Consider the following 20313-nt stretch of genomic DNA (forward strand, 5'->3'; position numbering starts at 1 on the left):
CATCCATCCATCCATCCATCCATCCATGGCTCTGCAGCCTCTGCTTGGTGCAGCCAGCCCTACATTTCAGTGGTGGACTCCATCCCCTTGCCTGTGGGGTCCCACAGGTTTACTGGAGGTCCCAGAGAAGATCAGGCCTGACCTAAGGCACCAGGCTAGGATTAAAACCTATTTAATGACCATGAGGTCTGTGCAGCTCATGTTTGGAGGTGATATTTTCCCCAGAGGTGTCAGGCCCAGCAAGACCCCTGGGTTTTTTCTGGTGCTGTCCCCAAGCCCTTTGCTGCTGGCCCAGGGATGCTGTGACGGGGACACACATCAACAACCAAATCCCTTCTCTCCTGCAGTCACATTGGAGTCCTCAGCAGGGCTCAGGAGACTTCACAACCAAGTCACTGGGGCCTGAAAGAGCCGGGGATGAAGCTGGGGGTCACCTGCCTCCTGTGGCTGCTGCTCATCTGCCTGACCCTGCCTGCCACCCATGGCCGCGTTCTCCAGCGCTCCATGGAGATCAGGAGTAAGGAGAACATGAGTAAGGGACTCTCCCCAGCCAACCCCCTGCCTCCAGCCCCCTCTGCATCCCCAGGCTAATCTGTGCTTGTGCAGGAGCACAGGTTTGCTTTGAAGCGCCCTTTGCAACAGCTTTTATCCTCCTCATCGCCCTTCCCTGCTCCCCTGGTGTTCCCCAGCCCCTCTCTCGGGGGCACAGCACCCTGTCCCCTTCTGTGTCCTCCAACCCCGCGATGGATTCTCGGCTTTTCCCTCGCAGACCCGGACATCGACCCCTCGTGGTACACGGGCCGCGGGATCCGGCCGGTGGGGCGCTTTGGGAGGCGACAAGCCCTGGCTGGGGACCCCCACCCCGGCTGCTCCGCCCCACACCTGCACCCCCACGCCCCACAGCAGGAGCTGAACCCCTAAAGTGGAGCTGGCAATAAAAACCCTTCTCCTCTCACCCCTGTGTCCCAGCCTCTCTGTTCCAAAGCGCAGCGCGGGCGGGCAGGGCGGTGTGACCCCCAAATTTATATGTTCACCGTGGTTTTCTGGCAGTGTGTGCAGTGTGACAGCCCTTCCTGCTCAGGTTTATCCCCTCACAGACCAAGAAACACCCAGCTCAGAGGGACCCCTTTCCCAGGTGTATCCCCTGGGGTCCCACAGCATGCCAGCACCCAGGGGTGCCCCCAACACCTTCATTTCCATGAGCTGGAGTCAGAAACAGCCACCTCATTTCTGTGGAGCTGGGGTCAGAAACTCCTGGGGAGAATATGATGCTCTGTCCAGCACACTGCCATGCCCCAAAAACCTCAGAGACTGCTGCCCTGCTGACAGGGTGAGTGGTGCTGCCTCTGGAGAGAGCTCAGGTGGTTTTCTCTCCTCTTCCAGCCAAGGTGAGTTCCCACAGTCGACTCATAATTGTGTGAAGAGGAGACCCAGGAAAGCACAGGGCACTGTGACACCACACATTGGCTTGCTAATTGCTCCCAAGGATGGCCTGTGACCCCTGTAATGGGGTGAGGAGAGCACTGGCTCTGGTCCCTGGCACCTCCTGTGGTTCCCTGCAGGCTGACATCCAGGATGGAAAGAAAGCCAACACACCTTTAGGGCAATATTCTCTTTGCTTGCAGCCTGGGTGTAAAACCAGCAGGATCTTTGCTTCAGGAAATTAAACCCTCCCTTTCCAGGTGGAAGGGGAGATGGAGGAGGTGACAGCTGGGGGTGAGGGGATGTCACCAGTCAGGGCTGGTGGCAGTGCTCCTGGCAGGTTGTGCTTTACTCTGGAAATGGAAGATTGCTGAAAGAAACCCCTGTGCTTTATCTCCTGGCTAAAGATGGTGCTAAAGGGTTGAAGAGGACCCATGTACCCAGGATGGACTCTGAAGTGGCTTTGAGAGGGAGGGTGGTCAGGCTGAGCTGTCCCTGCAGTTCTGAGTCCCCTCCTGGTTTGTCTCTGCCCCTGGTGGAGGTTGGGTCCAGCCCTGCTGAGCGCAGAGCGTCGCGTCCTCAGCTCCGGCAGCACCGCGTCCTCTCCCCGCTCCCCCTCAGGTCCACAGTCGACCTCCCATGTAGGGGTGGCTTGGATGCCTTCTCTTCTTCCCTCCTCAGGAGCTCTTGGACTGGGAGGAAACACAAGGCAAAGAAGGGCTCTTTTCTCCTGCCAATGGTTAGGATGCAGTGGCTGCCCCGTGTCCCACCCCACAGCTCCCTGAACAGTTAACTGGGGACACCATTGCACCTAGACTGGATACCAGTGCAAAATAAAATTGTGGCTCTGAGAGAAGGCCTGAAAGGCCTCTCTGACATTGGAATATCTTGGGATGGATCTGTCCATCCTTCTGCCTTAAGGGGTGGTGCAGGCTGGACTGGTTGGGAGGAACATCTCAGCGACAAGTCGGAGCAATGAAGGGGCTGAGCCTTTCAGGGGGTCAGGACCATGGTTCGGCTGCCTCTGCTCTCACCTGCAGCCATCCCATAACTCACCTACAGCCATGAAGACATCATTTACTTGATGGTTGGATTTTGCAGATGTCTCCATGAACAGGAGGCCTTTTGTTCGCGCAAGCTCTTCCCCCTCCTAAGTGGAAACAAGCCGAGTTATTCCCCTGCCCCCTCTGGGGCTGCTTGTTCAGTTTTATGGTGGATTTCATGGTGGGTCAAAATTGTACAGGGACTTTGGAGGTGTCTGAAAATCTCTTAAACTCTTAGCTTTCCTTGGAAATTTTCCTTGGATGTAACCCAGTGCTTTCTGCGAGGGGTGATGAGGGAACCCCAGGCACTCACCTCAGTGGTGACCTCTCGCTCAGTAGCAAGGTCTGTCTTGTTTCCCACCAGAGCAATCACAATTTCATTGGGAAGGAATCTCTTCTCCAGCTCCTCCAGCCACAGCTTTGCTCTGCTGAGTGTTTGCTGGAGAGGTGGAGACAAAAACACCCAGTGATCTAGTTTTGATTTAATCCCTTTGCCTCAGACCAAGCAGGCTGGGTGGCAGCAAACCAAAGAGAGTGGGGAGGTTTTGATTGCCCCTCTCAGGGAAACAGGTCACCAGCACTTAAACACATTTAGGGATAAATCATCCTTGGATGGGATTCATGCCAGCAGAAATCAGCCCTGGGTGCTGGCATGGTCCTGCCAGGGGCCTTACCTTGTTAGCAATGTCATAAACGAGGAGGGCAGCATGGGCATCCCGGTAGTACAGGTGACAGACACTCTGGTACTTCTCCTGGCCTGCTGTATCCCAGATCTCAAACTTGACAATGGCCTCATCCAGGTCGAGTGTCTGTGTGAAGAAGGAGCCTGCAGACAAGATGCAGGGTGTGTGTTCACTTGGAGCAAAAGAGCAGGGGGCTCAGACCCATTGCCCTGGTGCCAAACCCACCCCAAGGCTCAGTGACGGTGTTCTAATGCATCCAGGGGTGACTTCTTGTGACTGGCACTGGGCTGATGTGGCCCTTCCTGGCAGCAGATTTGGGTGGATGACACCAGGTTTGATGTTGGATAACTCCAAGTTTTGCAGAACAGCCCCCAGAGAACTTTTGGGTCAGAGCTGTGAATGGGAATATCCATGGAAAGAGCTCCCACTGGAGGGGAGTCCCCATCCTCTCCTCCAGGGAGCAGATGGCTGCTTGTGGACCAGTCAGGGATTAGGCAGAGGGACAAGAGGAGAAGCTCCACTTTGCTCTGCTCCACCAAGGTGGCTCTTCAGCTACAGGTGGGATCACAGCCTCTGTGCCTGCCGTGCCTTCTTAAAGCAAAATGCAGGTGCATCACACAAAATGATGATATATAATGTCTAGGTGCTGTAGGATGTAGGCAGGGAGATTTGAAACTAGGTGATCTTTAATGCAAACCGTTCTAGGAGACCCTCCTGGGGTGCCTGAATAGCTGGGAGAGCAGCACAGCATGCAAAGAGCAGATGGGCTGCACAGTTTACTCATTTTGCTGCTCACCTGCCTCTAAAAAGCAGCACAAAGCTGGACTTGTGTGATGTGGATGTGGCTTTGCTTGTGGCCTGGTGCTGAGGAAAAAGCTTGCAGAGATGTGAAGGGGGAGGTTCTGGCTTTGGGGTAAATCTGCACCGTGTTCCAAAGTGGGTTTGTGCTATTGCAAGATGGACCAAGCAGCTCTCCTGCATCCCACTGGTCTCTTGTGGAGAGCCATAGAGCTGCTGGAGCCACTCACTCACATCCCACAGTTGGCAGCAGCTCCCTGAAGTCGTTTCTCACGTATCTGTAGGCCAGGCTTGACTTGCCCACGGACATGCTGCCCAGCAGGACCACCTTGTACATGTAGGAGGGACGAGGCCGCTGCGGGGAGGTGCCCGATGTCACCGCCTGTGCCATGTCCTGCAGGGAAACCAACTCTGTTCAGTGGACATCTGCAAGTGATCCCAGGATCAGCTGAGCCCCCTGCAGCAGCTCCTGGGCAGGTGGCACTTAACTCCAAAATAGGCTGGAATAAAATCAAAATCATTAATACCATAAGTGACAAATTTAATGCATCGAAGCATCTGCCACTGACAGTCACATCTGCCACCGACAGTCACATCTGCCACCGACCAGAAGGTGGAGATGTTTAGGAAGAAACTCGATGCCAGAAGCCTCCTTGGATGTAGGGAAGGAGATTGAGGCATTTCCAGGCAGAGGGAAATCCCTTCTGGCTGTTCCTTGCTCTCCAGGACACCTCCTTCCTGAGTCGTGGTGAAGAGCTTAGGCTGAGGTCTCACATTTATCCTGGTTAAAGTTACATCAGGAGAGCCTCAGGAGCGAGAGGTCCTGGCCCAAGCAGCCCTGAGGAGCACACAAAGAGGATGGAAAATGCTCCTGCACCCTGGGCAAAGAGCCCCAGACAAACTGAGCCCCTGGAGTGCCACCCCATGTCACCTCAGAGTGTGACTGCACCACCCTGCTGTGCCCAGGGATGGCAGGGAAACACAGACCCAGTGACAGCCACTGCCTCAAACCTGGCTCGAAGAGAGCTGCTGCAGAGCCTTGGCTCTCCCCTGGTCAGTGGGTGCCCTCCTGGGTGTCACCCGTGTCCCCTCCTGCCAGCCCTGAGGCAAGGAAGTGCCTCTTCCTTGGGGCAGCAAACCACACTTTGCCTTGCTTCTCCTGGCAGAGCTCCTCCTCCAAAAACACTCAGCTGTTAAGGACAGAGGAGAGTTCACAGGGTGTTGGACTGAGCAGGATGCCAGACTGAGCTCTGCTGGAGTAGGGGGCTTCCCTCCACGTGGTGAGGCAGACAGCAGGGGTCTGCAAGGCTTGTAATGAAGAATTGCTGCCATTTCTTCCTGGGCCTCAGGAATTTGGCTTTGGAACTTGGCTGGCAAGCGAGAAGGGCCTTTACAAAGACACCTACAGCAGCACCAGTGATGGAGCGCCCCGCTCTCTGCATTTCACTCCCCTGACAAAAGCCCCTTGTTCCTGTGAGCTGCTCATCCCACGTGCCTCCTTTATTTTGCCTGTCCTCCCTCTGCAATCTGGCAGGCTCCAGACCTTTAATTCTTCATTAAGGCTGTCATTAAGAGCGCTCCTTGGCTGAACCCAGGTCTGTATCTTTAGATCCAAGTAGTTTTTCTGCTGGGTGAGGCAGGTTTTAATCCCCTCAAAAAACACAGGTAACATCACCTCCCCCAGCTCATGCAGCCCTGTGATGAAGAGCAGGATCATAGTTTGTGCAGCACAGCTAGTTAGTCATATTTTTCAAGCAGGAAAAAGATAAGCCCTGTGGCACAGCATAAATGTTCTCCTTAGGGTATTGATTACACATTTTCCTCTTTGTAGGCTGGAAACAAGACTGCCATCCATCCTGGGCACTTATTGTCAGTGATAAGCCATAAAACTCTCTAGAAGCTGCTTGAAAACTACCCAAGGTTGTCTATATTAAACACAGTTTGTCATCATTTCCCTCTGCTGCTCTCTGCTCAGCCTTAGGAAGATGGGTTGATGCTGGAACAAAACTCACCTGAGATTTACTGAGTAAATGAGTTTTGCCAAAGCTCACTTGAAACAAATTTTTCCCCCATGTTAAGAGGCAGAGGGTGTCTCCCTTCCAACCTGAGGAGGATGGCAAGGAAGCAAAACAAGTGGCTTTGTTCTGATTCAGTGGAAAACAGGATTTGAGGGGAAATGGTGGGAGCTTCATCCTTTTTTTTTTTTTTTTTGGTTGGAAAAGGAGAGTACAGAGTAAAACCCTGCACTTGTTGGATAAGGGACTATGGGAAAAGCATCAAGCTATCTACTGTCATCAATCTGGAGAGCAGCCTGGGCAACAGCTGAGGTGGTGCAGGTCCTCTCCTTGTGCCAGGAGGCCACACTGAGGGGCAGGGAAAGCTCAACCTGCTCAGTAGTCAGAGAAAATAAACCAATTTATCTTCAATCATCTGTAAAAACCCTGCTGGTGGATTTAGTCTCCAGGTACAGCTTAATATTTTGTGGCAGCTGTGTCTAGTGGCTGATATTAGGGGCAGGCTTGCTTGATCCTATGCTTGTCTTGAAGGTGAGTTCCCAAAGAGCCACAACACCAATCATTTCTCACTAGGAAATTGTGTTCAGCATTTTAACCTGGGCTGGAGGGATCCTGCTGTATTTCTTGTCAGGGGATAAGCCTTTTACTTCCAAGGGAAAGCAGTAATAAAAGAAAAGTCATGCATACCTTTGGGTATGGAGTCACTGAGAAGTCTTGTTTAAAACCCTGTTTAGCTTCCTGGGAAATTAATGTTGTTTAAGTGTAATGATGTCTAACTGGTGGCTAAGCTTTTCTAGGTCTTAATACCATTAAAAACATTTGCTGAGTTTCTGCAGGGGTGCAAGAGTGAACCAGAACAAAAATTACTGAACACCCCAGAAAAATTACAAGACTTCAATGCTTAACAGTGTAAGTCTGCAGTATTTAACTCTGCAGGTTTTGGACACAACATTTCAGGTTCTTTCAGATTTAGATACTTCATTTTTCCTCCCCCTCACAAGATAGTTGTCATGCACCTACCTCTCCAGTTAACTTCTAGCATTCAGCTCAAAGCTCTCTGCTTTTGGGAGCCTCCTCCTACCTGCTTAAACTCTGGCTTGAATAAGAGAGTGGCCACTCAGAAAGTTCAGGGTTACCAGGGGATACAAAAACCCCAACTGCAAAGACATAATGTGCAAACATTAGATTTACACAGAGGTGATTTCTCAGAGCAAGCAGCTGCCCTCCAAGTGAAGGGGAAGGGAATAAGGATCATTAACCACACAGGGAAGTAAGGCAGCAATAAACGGGACCGCCCTGAGCTGTGGGAGAGACCCAGAGCTCTGCTGAGCCCTTCACAACAGCTCTGGGGGGATGGGGGTAGGGCAGAGGGCTTCCTAAAACCTCTTCTCTTTGACAGGGAGTCACTGAGGACCGTGCCACCCCTTGTGCATCCTTCGTACCTTGAATGTGAGGCTGCTCCACGAGGATGAGAGAATTTCCAGAGAACTTCCTCCTGGAAGAGGCACCTTGGAGGGGGCTGGGGGCCTGTCCAGTGGGGAATTCCTGAGCAGAGGATGCCTTTACCTTCCCAAAGCCTTGCTGTGCTGCCAGGGTTGCAGTCCGTGTGTCAGGGGTGAGAGGATGACGGCCCCATCCGTGTGTTCCAGCCTCTCCCTGCCGGCAGCAGCTAAAAGCGAAAGCACCGGGAGCGGTGTCAAAGGTAGAGGGAGGCAGGCCCAGATCAGTGAACCTTAGACCTGACATCAGGTCTAAGGTCTGGCAGCCAGACAAGATGACAGGAGGCTGCTGTCACAGGGCTCATGCCCCCAGGGCCCCTCCATCCTTCCCTCCCTGCTTCCCACACTGGGGTTTGGCCATGGACAGACAGATGGATGGATGATGGATGATGGATGGATGGATGGATGGATGGATGGATGGATGGATGGATGGATGGATGGATGGATGTGTGGGGCTTTCCCCTTGTCTTGGTTTCCAAGATCAGCCCAGCTGCCAAGGAAATGGGGGTAAAACCCCCTCAGAACCCCCAGGGTTTGAGGATTAGGATGAGTGTGGCTGGTGTCATGGCATACACAGGATCTGTCCTCTCCGGATTTTTATAACACGGCAATTCCTGCAGATGAACATTAGACCTGGCTTTGGTCTTGTGCCAGGCACGGGCTCAGATATCTCAGGTTTGGGATTACAAGGGGGATTTGTTTTATGGAAGAAGACACTCCCACTTCTCTGGCAAAATTCTTCAGCTGCAAAACAGCTGCTCCTGAGTTTGGGAGGTACAAAGTGAGCAAAAACTGAGCATTTTACTTCCTTTTAATTAAGGTAATAGCTGGTTACCCCAGCAGCTGGGGCTCAGTGTTTTGAAGAAGGCTGTTCTTGTTTAATATCTTGAGAGAGAAATCTCAGCACATTACATTGCATTGGGATAATGGGTCTGGAGTGAGAATGGGAAGATCTGATAATTAAACATCTGATATGATGATAACACTGTGTTTCTGTCACTCCTCTTGTCACAGTCAATGCCTTTCCTTCAAGTAAGATGCCTGGAAGTGAAAGAGACTTAACAAAATCTGGTCCTAATGGTTATAGGGAACAGGGTGAAAAGCAGAACTCCTACAAGAAAGCTTAAAAACAATATAATCCTAGTTTTGAAATGAAAAATGTGTCTTGTGACTTCCAAGGCCTAAGCACAGCAGTTCAATTACTTGCCATTTCAATGATGAAAAGCCATGTACAGTTTCCCTTCCCAGGCTCTTCCCATCAGCTCTGCAGAGGCTAGAGCTGGATTTGGGGATCCTTTGAAAACAGTTCCTAACAACCCTATGAATATATATGTAGTTTTTCCAGCCCAGAAGCAGTTTAAGGTGCTCCTACACCTTTCTTATAACTTGTTTCCCAAAGAAGCTGACTTAAAGCCTTATTTTTTTCTTTCTCTAGGGCTTTGGATGAGTCAGTCCTTCAGTGGGAGTCTCTGTGACCCTGTGCACAGTTGCAGTGGTACAGCAAGGGGGTAGGAAGATGCTTCAGGGTTTTGGAAGGGCTGAGTGTGGATACCTTGGGCTGGGGATGCTGGAGCAGGAATCCTTGCCCACAGCAATGATTTTACCCACTGGTTTGGACCTACAGGCTCTGGTAGCACCATACATTTAACCTAAGCATGCAATTCTTAGTAGGAAAAAAGGCTGGGAGGCTTTGAAGCCTGATGAAAGCATGGCTTTGTCACTGCTAAGAGAAACTTCATTCCCAGTTTGTGCTGCTCTGTTATTCTCATACCAGTCTCCTCTGCCCCAGCAGATGTCACATCTCAGAGGCCTTTGTGCCTCTGAGAAGTGGTGGGGATGAGGTGCCCAAAGTGCCATGGTCTGGCTGTAAATGCCTTGGAGGCCTCCAGAACCCAGGGAAGTGAGTCCCTTGTGTGGGAGAATGTCCCCTGGAAGGCTCTTCTGCAGCTCCTGCTGAACCAGACCCCACTAGAGGGCACAGCTCAGCTAGCATTTAAGACAGAGAGGATGCTGCTGCCCAGTCTCATTTCTGAGCTGGACAGCCAAACAGACACCAGTCCATGAGAGATGGGCTGAAGTCTCCTTCCAGCAGTGTGGATGGACAGACAAGCTTCTCTGTTCTTTGTGCTCCAAACAATGGGAATGTGAACATCTCTGACAAGCACTGTTGCAGTGCCAGGAAGACAGAGGTTTTTCCCATGTGTCTCTGTCTGCTTGCCTGCTTCTTGTGAGGGGAAATATCCAGGGTGCTGAGGATCAGACCTCCTTCTGATGTGGTGGCAAATGGAGACTGGTGAGTGGGTGGCAAATGGAGACTGTGGCTGCATGGATACTGGATGGGTAGAGCACCCAGAGCATCCTGCACAAACCTAGAAATGTGCTTCTGCAGTGAAGGGTTCCTCACCTGAAATAAATTTTAAAACTGGGCATGGGTCGTTTTTCCAAGATTTAGGGCCTGCATTTCATTTTACGGTCACCTGGTGTAATTACATCATGAATATTTGGAGGATGGGTTTGGCCACAGGAGTGGTGTGGATCAAATCCACCTGGAGCCCCCTTGTAGACTTTTCCCCACGGCTCCACCTCAGCCTTTTTATTTGATTTTTAACTGTGAAGGAAAGGCTGACACGTCACTGATGCACAAGAATTCCAGATGACATCAAAATAAAACTTCTAAGCATGCAAGAATAATTCCAATAATCTTGTATTTTGGCTCTGCCTGCTGTGTAACCTTGAGCAGGATGTCTCTCCTTCCTCCTTTCTCTGAGTTAAAGGAGGCACAAGCACAGAGATCTTTGTGGGGCAGTTTAGAAACTCCTGGAGGGTTCTTTTTCAGTGGTTGTGTAGCACTTGATTCTCCCTGACTGTGAGGAAGCATCGATACAGGCACTGTAAATCTTCCCTTGCTTAAGGAAGAGCGGTTGTGTGGGAAAGGCAGCAGAATAAAAACACAATCCTGAGCTGAAAACAAAGACAGAAACCTCAGGTTTGCCTCTTGTTTGCTGTCTGCCTGTGGGAAGAGTTATTTTTTTTCCCCTGACTTGTTTCTCCCTCTCTCCTTGAGCTTATCCACATGGATTCCATGTGGAATCCATTCCTGGTGGTCCCTGTGCAGGCAGCTCACTTCAGGAGGTCTGCTCACTGTCAAGGCTCCCACACTATTGAAATGATGCTTAGGCTTTGTATTGCTCTGAAATTATGCTCATCTTCATAATTTTTGGTCCTCTGAAGTCCCTGAATACCACAAAATCTCTCCTGATGGGTCAGTTTGTATCCAAAACACTCTCATTTCTTATTTTTTCAAGAATAAACACCTGAAAGCACGGTCAGCAAAATAAATTCAAAACAATCTCTCCATCCAGAGGTCACAACAAATGATGTTCTCAAAACTGTTTGCCACACCTGTGCTGTTAAACGTGCCATCCCTTGTTTGTGTGCTGGTTTTCATACAAAACATGGCTAAAGAGTTAAATCACAAAATGGAAATGCTGGAAGCGTCCCAGTCTTTGCTGTTTCTCCTTTTCTGTGTGTGATGAAGTAATGAAAACCCAGGGCATTACACTGATGATCATAAAGGCAAGATCTGTCATCACTGCCATGGAGAATTAAAAGATCATTTTGTTTTGAGAGGATCAAGGGTTGTGCCTTTGCTAATGGAAAAAAAATAATTAAAACTTGAGGTCCTCACTGTTACAGTGATAAAAAGTTAAGACATATTTTAAGGATTGGTGGAGTTGTAATGGTGAACAGATCATTTACACTGTGGCTCAAAACTGTGAGCCTGGCCTGAGCTGCTTCAGGCCTCTAAAATGCTCATCTTCCTGTATTAATTATTAACGTTGCTAAAACACTCCAGAGATTGCCCTGGAAACATTAAACAAGCTTAATATTAATAGCTCCCAGATGATAAGTGATGGTGAACATTAGCATGTGTTAAAAAGCGAGGAGGGAAAATAGCTACTGACTACAATAAACATTTGAAGACTGGTGGCATTAAATTACAAAAAGAATACAAGTGTGAACCACAATAAAGGATCTCCTACAGCATTAACGCTTGAAGAGACAGGTGAGATTGGTTTTGCCTCTGAAATTATAATTGACAGGTCACAATAAATAGCCTTGAGATGTGTGCTGAGGTTCTTGCCATATGTCTAATAAGTAAAGTGCAGCTTGGGTGAAAAGTAAATGTATGTGCCTTGCTCGAGTAAAGAAGTCTGTATTGAATATTTTGCTTATCTCAAACTTCTCTTTTCTCAGCAGATGTTGGCCAGGAAGATCCCTCTCCAGGAGTCCAGCCCAGGAGAGCTGCCTTTGGCTCTAGCTGGGTACCTGACTTCAAAGGAAAAGGCGCTCCCGAGGGCCATGGAAACAGAGGAAATGGTTCTGTGACACAAGAGACATCGTTATCTAACAAGGTGCAGCTCTGGCAGCATTTTATGTCATTAAAGCATTTAAGCACTCCCTTCCACTTGCAGGGTCTGGTGTCTACCCTGAGCTCCATGTGCCACTTTTTTTGCCAGTGGGGATCGACCTTGACCTCTGAGGAAAATTTGGTGGCAACTGGCCAGCTGGCATCAGCTTTTAGTGTGGGACTGGCAGAGTGATCACACGTGCTCCCTTAGGAAACCAGGCTAAAAATGTCTGTAGGAGGTACCTTCCCAAGCAAAGGCTGTAGAGGAGCTCCCTGAGAGCCAAAAGTTGCTCAATAATCTCCCCCAGCAATGCTTCATCTCTCTGTGTTTGTGAGGCATTTGTATCAAATGTAACCAAAAACTGTTTGCCTGTGCATGGAAAGAGAAATATTTAAGCAATGCTGTCTAGCACAGACTTGAAAAGCTCATGTGGGTGTGAATATGAGCTTAGTTTCCCCGAAGTCCCCACCCAGCTTTGGGGATGCCTAGCCCAGAAAACTTGACAGGGCATTTGATGACAGGTTTTGCCTCTCCATGGCAGCCAGGCACAGTTTTGCTTTTTCAGGTCACGTCTAAATGTTTGGCTGGTTTTCAGTTGGTTTTTAGTCTCAGGCACTGGGTGTTACAGGCATGGTCCTGTATAGGCACAAGAATAGAAATTATTTCATCAGTTGTGAGCCTGAGTAACCTCGTTTAAGGCCAGATGCTGCTGGAAGAGTTGTAAAGCAGTCATCTTGGGCAGAGGTGAAATGAATCATCTGCTGCCAATAAACTTGGAAGGAACAGAGATGCCTGGGGGAGGGTGGGGACACCATTATCTGCTGTTACCTCCAGCAACTCCTTTTATAATTGAAAAGGGTATTAAAAATTATTTTGGGAATTTTTAATTAGTTGAGTTGAACCACTAATGTGCTCCGAATGTTTCGGAAACTTAACCTAGTAACTTCCCCTAAAGAGGCCATGCAGAGAAGTGTGTCCTCCCTGCCTTTCCCCCCTGCCACCACAGCTCCAAGGTCAGAGAGGATGAAAACCTCTGCAGAAACTGAAGTTGAGCAACAAAGGCAGTGCCTGTCAGCCCCTTGGGGAGGTGCCTCCTCCTAACAGTGCCCAGACATCCATGGCTTAAGGCTGGAAACCCTGCAATATATTGAGTAGCTGTCTTTAGGGAAAGGCACAGATAGGAAAGGCAGAAGGCAAGAGGAATGAAAAGCAGAGATTTGGTGGCAGAGGCCCTTCTGCTCCTGTCTCTGGCATCTTTCTCCAGCATGATCCTTGATAAGTTGTTCAGCTAGCTGTGGACATTGGTAGTTTCTAGATGCAAAATATTTTACTTTCTGTGCAGTTTGGGGTATTCTGTACTTTATCTACCTATTGATTTAATTGTTTACTGTTTTTACAGCAGCTGATACAAAAGGGTTCTGCAGCAGCTCATTCTGTTTGAAGGAGAGGAAAATGATATTTCTAATTGTTGCTACAATGGGAGGGAAAACTAAACACTGGAGATATTGACAACACTTGCCTGACTGTTTTGGCTTTTGTTGATGGAGAAGAGAGGAGCTGATTCCTTCACATTCCTACTGGGAAGGATCAGATGAGTTTTAGTGCTGCAATAATTAATTCAGAGGAAAATCTCACAGGACAAAGGCAGAGCACAGTACCTGCTGCAGGGCTGGGGTGGGTGAACAGGGTTGGGATGCCCAGCGAGGCAGAGGGCAGGGAGACCACGCTGGGCAGGTGAGTCAGCCCCATATGCCATTCATCAGTCACTCTGCATGGAAAACCAGGAATGCTATGGACGCCAGAAAAATGTGTTATGATTTAAAATCAGATGCACCAGCTTTAACACACTGTATCATCTCAGATGTTTTGTCTGTTTCCTCTAATGTTTTGTTACCAGTATCATCTTTCACTTCCCAGTTTAAGCAAAGTCCTTTATTTCAGGAAACTATAATGACCTGCCTTCCTGCCCTGCTGGTGATTATCCCAGCTGGAATGAGAAAGCACCAGCATGGCTTTAGGTAAGCCAGGAATTGTTAGCTGCCACGGCTGTTTCGCTGCTGTTCTGTGTGGGTGGGTGACTGGAGAGGTGACAGGAGGTGGGGCAGGGATGCACAGCTTCAGATCATAAAGCAGAACCACAAGACATCACACAGCTCTTCTGTCTGATATCAAGTGGTTGGAACCATTCACTGAGAACAGGCCTGGCCATTTTTCACTTTGCTGCAGAACAGGTGAGTGGAAAATACCTCCTCCCTGACAAGAATGAAAGATGGTTTGAAGCACAGCTTTCTGTGCTTGAGAAGAGGGACGGTTTGCCTCTGCCTTGGATGGATCTGGATAGATTTCCATGGGGACGATAAATGGCACCTCCTTCCCCTCTTCCACTCCAGCTGAGGGAGTTTTAACTGTGATGTGGTTTCCCAAAAGCTCTTCCAAAAGCAGGCTCATACAACATTTTACAGAACACTGTGACTAATTAGTGCAAGCACTTGGTCTTTTGCAAACAATTGGTTGTTTTTAGCCCTTGTGTTGTGGCTATGTTTTACTCGAGTCCAAAACAACTGGCGTTTAAGGAAATCTGGAGGGCCTGGTTGGAAAATGTGGCTCAGCTTCATGCTGCAACATTTGGGATGGGAGTGGATGAGGCCACACAGCATGGAGCAGGAAAAACACAGGGAAACTTGCAGCAAGGCCGTGTGATTCCTCACTCCCATATCTCCAGGCTGTCAGTGGGGTGAGCACACCCACACCACGGCAGCAGGAATGCTTTGATATATTAATCCCAAAGTGATGCAGGGTTAGTTTCTCAGCTGCTCCAGCTGATGTAATGCATTGTTTGCACCGAAGCCAGCCTGATTTTGTCTGGCTGAAGGATTTACTAGTTCAGACTATGCTTTTGGACAGATGTAGAGGCTGTATTCCCAAATTAAATATATACATTGATCTCTCGCCTGCGTTCTGCCTGGAGTTCAGGCAGAGGGGATGCAAGGCATCCCACAGCCTGGAATAGGTTTTATGCCCACAGCACTTGAGGTGGGGAACAAGGAGTGTTTTTAGACTAGGTGGAAGAGACAAGGATGTCTTTTCTTCTGGAAATAGCACAGGGCTCTCTTAAAATGTAGCTTTTTATACACATCAAGAGGGGAAGCCACAGGAGAAGCAGCCAAATTTGGAGCTCAGCAGTGCTGTGGCAGGCTGGGAATAGCAGATAGGAGCAGAGAGAGCAAACAACAGACCATGACCATCCGGCTTTGGGAGGCAGCCTGGGATGGGTTTGGCTCCCCACAACCCCAGCTGCTGTGGAGCTGGCTTCACTTTGCTCTGCTGAAATCCTGAGCCATGTCTGCAGCTAATTAGATTAGGTCCACAGAGGCTGCCTTGAGCGAGTTCCCATTTTTGCCCAAGATGGGCTGTTCTCAGTGAGCTCAGCCCTGGTTGGCACGTTGCAGGTGAGCTCCCTGCCTGGCACAGTCGTGTGTTGGTCTGGGTGAAGGCTGGCTTGTGCCCTCCAAGCAGGAGCATTGGTGGGACAGGAACAACCTCTCTGGGGTCACTGAGTGTCAGCTGGGGTGGATACCCATGTCCCAGATTTCCTGGCAGGGTAAAAAACCTGCAGTGTTTGGACACTAAGGCAGACAGACTTGACATACCCAGCTACTCACAACCTCTTTTGGGATGCATGTTCAGAAATTTGGCAAGAAATCTCTGGTATCCAGACTAAAATTATATAGGGTCTGTTTAGCTGTATGATTTTGTGCTGGCTTGGTTTTAAGCTTTACATAGCATCATCCTCATCCCACTTATCTCCAAAGGACTTTACAGAAGAGAGATGCAGTTTGAACAGACAAGCCAACCCCTTGTCGTCTCAGTGAAGTCCTCCTGCTGCTTATCCTAGGAGCTTTTCTCTCCACAGCTATTTTTAATATGGAAAAGTAGACTTGCACACACCATTTTAGGTAAGGTCTTGCAGATGGTTGTGCAATGACCCTTTCTTGAAGTGCTCTCAACATTAAATGCAATGTTTTGGTGTTTCTGTTGTGATGGTGGCACGCAACCAACCCGTGGCCAGTTTATGACCCCAGAACTTCCTCCTTTTCCCTTATTAACAAATGGTGATGTGATGAATTTAGCCTTTGGCATAGTACTGGCTGTCTGCTTGATTTCACTCCACTTGTTTCTCAAGTCCTTAACCTTTTGTATGACTTTACCCTCCTTTTTTGGTGACACTTTAACACTGTGTCATCAGCTTATTTCATTAGTGCTGTCCTACTTGTGCCAGGGTGCAGATGAAAATACTAAATGAAATCAACCCCAAGGTTAACCTTTGAAAAACTCCCTCCTAGGGAAGGTTCTTCATCAACCCTAAAAGTGATCCAACGCTGAGACCTCGAGATCCCCAAAGTGGCATCCTCAGTGACCTGTGAGAAATTTACAAATGAAAAACTATCTCTCATGGCATTCCAAGGTGATTAGAGGAGGCCAATAACTCATTGAGGGGTTCTGGCAAGATGAAGCCAACCAATAAGGTTTCTTCAGAAAAAAATCCCACATCACTCTGCTGTTGGTAAAAGCGATCAAGGTCTGCTGCTGTTGTGGGATTTTTTTTTTCTCCAGTCCTCATAAAGCTTTGCTTGGAAGCCCACAGTATTCTCCTTGGACAACCCAAGCTCATGGATCTCTTTTTTGGACCAACTGGGAAGACACTAATCAGTTCTGGCTTTGCTGTGTGGCTACAGACAGACACAAGGCTAGACATGACAAAGGTAGGCAAGGCTCCCAAAGGGCCAGAGCTCTGCTGATGCAAATAATGACCCTGCTGACTTGAAGAGATGGAATAACAGTAAGGAATTTCATCCAGGCAAAATACACATGGACACCACCAGTCTCCTGAGCCCAGTCTTGACACTGCTCAGATGTGGCAGCACACCTGAAAGCTTTTCCCAGGAGGTCTGATTTGCTAGAGAGGATCACCTTGGGCTCCCTAGGAAGTCTAATAAAGTACAAGCCCTTTAGCTTCACCAGTGTTTTTTTTTTTATTTTCCTGCAGAATTTCAGTGCCAGCACATACTTGTCTGTGATGTAATTTTTTTCCATTAATAAATCTGCAGACCCTGCTGGATATCACTGCTGTTATGTTTGCAAAATATTGCAATGCTAATGGAGCCCTGCTCATCTCATGTATCCTGACAATCTCAAATATTGGCCTCCTCAGTGTAGATTTTCCAAGGTCTTTAAAGCATTCCACTCTCCTTGGACTAATGGACATCTTGTTAAAGCTGTCAGGTTTCATTTCTGGTTTGGCAGATGCCATGACCTTACAGAGTGGCAGAGTGGAGAGGTGCCCTTGTGTCTGCTTTTAACACCCTCACTCAGCCACTGGATTCCCCTGTCCCAGGGCTTGCCTCTAATAGAAATGTAATCACATTTTTCTGCACAGGACACAAAAACACCCATTTTATTATGTAAAAGCAGTTTGTCAAGTACACCACCACCAGTTTTAACAGCTGATTGCTCATTCTGATTCTCAACAGCGAGGTTTTGCAAGAGGCTTTGGTTTAAGAGCAGCACAGAGGGAAAACTGCATCTTTTAGGGTGTGCTCTGCACAAAGCCTCCTTGCACATGGGATACTGGAGAATGAGGGGTGTATTATACACTTAAAACAGACACCTTTAAAACTGGCATGGCATACTCAGTGTTGTCCAACTATCATTCATCACAGTCATGACTTTCAGACAAAACCAGCCTCACCCTCCTGTTGCTTGTTAAAATAAGGAATCTTATGTTCAGTGTTTTATTTTCATTCACTGCTCTCCACAGCACAGCCAAAACCAACGTGGTTTGAACCATTATTTCAAGTTTATCTGGACAAATTATCTATGTATAGTATTTTTATAGCAAGATGGCTTATTTTGTCTATATTCAAAGAAAAAAAAAATTACTATGCATGTCTGGAATGCAGGAGAGGAGAAGGAATTCTTACACTGCAGAGCACATTCAGTGAGTGATTTGAAATCTGACTGCAGTCACCCAACAGCGTGTTCTCTTCCAATTTCTCTGCTTTACTCTTTTAATTCTTCCTTCCCTCCTCCATCTTTCTTTCCCCCTTCCCATGTATTTCCTTTCTCTATTTCTTCCCCCTTCTTTCTTTCTTCTCCCCCCTTTCCATCCTTCCCCTGGATTTCTTTTTCTGTTTCTTCCCTCTCCCTTTCTCCCACCCATTTCTTTCTTCCTTCCCCTGTATTTCTTCTCCTCTCTCTTCCCCCTTTGACATCCCCTACACCCCCCAGATTTCTATTCCCCCTCTATTTCTTCTCCCTTTCTTTTGTCCCCTTAATAGTCGGTTTTTGGAATAAAAATCCTGCCTTAGCCCAAGGCTCTGCAAAGCTTTCAGCCAGGCAGGCAAACATCAGTGATGCAAATTCTACTGCACCCCTGAACGGGGAAATTCCTTGCATGGATACGGTGATGCAGCTGCACAGGTGGCTGAAATCCCTGGGTAACAGGGACCTAAAAATAAGGCACTGCCCCGCCTCTTTAGCCAGGATTGCTCAAAGGGCAGGGACAAGTGTGAGGCTAAGGGCTCAGGGAATGAGTTATGCAGAGCCTGAAAGGGTGGTAGCGCTAAGCCAGGGCTTGGGGAGGTGAAGAAGGGAAGCCTGAGGGATATCCAGGAAAACCAAACCCAGCAAAGCTTTGCCTCCAGGGTGAGAGCTCAGTTTAAAGCCCCTGTGCTGCCTGGCAAAGCATGTCCTTTTTTAATCCACTTGTCTGGGGTCAGAGTAAACCTGACACCCAATCTGAGGGTGTGACACACGTTCTGCTGCCCAAGCAAGGTGGGGGACTCATCCATCTGCTTCTGCTGACAAAATAATCATTTGATTCTTGCAAAGATAAACAGGTGCAAGGAGCAACATCGATGCAGTATCACTACCCAGTCTGTCTGAGGATGACTCAAATCTCAGGTGTCGTACATGAAAACTGCCAAAAAATATTGAGCAGGCAGGTGTTGCCTTTTATTTCAATTAATTTTAAATCAGTGGTAAAATTAAAGATTTTACATCAAGATTAAATGCAGCTTTCTGGTCAGAAGGGAGTGGGTGGGTTTTGTAGCCCTTTTCTCTGTTTTATGTAATAACATGAGCTTGAGAGACTTTAATTCATATTTAGGGAATTAGCATGAAAATTGAGGTATAAGGGCTGTGACAAGAATCCCAGAAAATACATGTTCCTTGCCAACGTGAATTAATTAAGCACTGATGTACTTGACACTAAAATTAATCATGTCCACTTACACTTGATAGGAAAATTCATTGTTGAAGAGACCCCACAGGGCTATTAAGATGTGTGAGGTGTCATGGCACAAAGAGTTGTGTTTCTGTCCTGCTCCCCTTCTATTTGTGGCAGAGGAACCCTCCATCTTTACGGCTGGTGAGGTTTCAATGTCCATTTCCATGATTTCCATGTCTCTGGTTCTGGGTTCCTCAGGACAGCAAGCTCCTGGAGGGGGTCCAGCAGAGGCTGCAGAGGGGATGAAGGGATTGGAGCATCTCTGAGGAGGAAAGGCTGAGGGAGCTGGGGCTCCTCAAGAGGAGCCACAGCTGAGAGGGGACCTCTGTAATGTGTATAAATATCCAAAAGGTGGGTGCCAGAGCATGGACCAGGCTCTGCTCCATGGGCCCAGCAATGGGACACGAGGAACAGGCAGATGCTGATGCCCAGGAGTTCCACCTGAACAGGAGGCAGAAAATCTTTCCTTGGCAGTGACCAAGCAGCGAACAGAGAGTCCAGAGAGGGTGTGGAGTCTCCCTCAGTGGGGATATTTCAGATCCTCCGGACACAATTCTGTGCTGTGGGATGTCCCTGCTGGAGCTGGAAGGTTAGACCAGATGACCCTTTGTGGTCCCGTCCAATTTGACCTATTCGTAATTCTGTAATTTCCTAGTGCAGGGAGCCCAGGCACCCCAGCGGGAAGGGGGTGGCCCACAGCGGGGCTGAGGGAGCAGGAAGGGGCATGAGGGGAGCAGCAGGGACCGCACACACCCCGATTTTGGGTGGTGAGGAGCGTGAGCAGTTAGCATCCCACACACACCGATTTCGGATGGCGAAAACAGCGAGCAGGGTCCCTCATACACTCCCCCTTCACCTCAAAATTTCAGGCGGTGAGAGCAGCAAGCAGAGACCCCCAAACACACCCCGATTTTGGGTGGTGATGGGAGCGAGGAGGAATCACACACACAGCCCGGTCTCGGGTGTGAGGGCAGCAGTCAGGGACCCCCGAACACAGCCCGGTCTCGGGTGTGAGGGCAGCGGGCGGGCACCCACAGCCCGGTCTCGGGTGTGAGGGTAGCGGGCGGGGATCCCCGAACACAGCCCGGTCTCGGGTGTGAGGGCAGCGGGCGGGGATCCCCGAACACAGCCCGGTCTCGGGTGTGAGGGCAGC

The 20313-nt window shown here is 48.9% G+C and overlaps 2 protein-coding genes across 3 annotated transcripts; one reads left to right on the plus strand and one right to left on the minus strand.

The window, feature by feature from the left end:
• Positions 1–164: 164 nt before the first annotated feature.
• Positions 165–921, plus strand: PRLH (prolactin releasing hormone). Its single transcript, XM_033516081.1, has 2 exons — positions 165–532; positions 770–921. Exons 1-2 carry the CDS (start codon positions 418–420, stop codon positions 919–921), a joined length of 267 nt encoding a protein of 88 aa, XP_033371972.1. The 5' UTR covers positions 165–417.
• A 676-nt stretch (positions 922–1597) lies between these two features.
• Positions 1598–7621, minus strand: RAB17 (RAB17, member RAS oncogene family). Of its 2 annotated transcripts, none has more exons than XM_015634120.2 (6): positions 7528–7621; positions 4181–4340; positions 3140–3291; positions 2779–2904; positions 2479–2572; positions 1598–2114 (listed from the first exon to the last, which is right to left on the minus strand). In XM_015634120.2, exons 2-6 carry the CDS (start codon positions 4335–4337, stop codon positions 2002–2004), a joined length of 642 nt encoding a protein of 213 aa, XP_015489606.1. In that variant the 5' UTR covers positions 4338–4340; positions 7528–7621; the 3' UTR covers positions 1598–2001. The 2 variants fall into 2 exon arrangements, with proteins under 2 accessions (XP_015489606.1, XP_015489604.1); XM_015634118.2 differs by having other exon boundaries at positions 7404–7621.
• Between the last annotated feature and the right edge of the window lie 12692 nt (positions 7622–20313).

Source organism: Parus major, chromosome 7 (assembly GCF_001522545.3).
Source record: "Parus major isolate Abel chromosome 7, Parus_major1.1, whole genome shotgun sequence".
NCBI classification, from domain to species: domain Eukaryota; kingdom Metazoa; phylum Chordata; class Aves; order Passeriformes; family Paridae; genus Parus; species Parus major.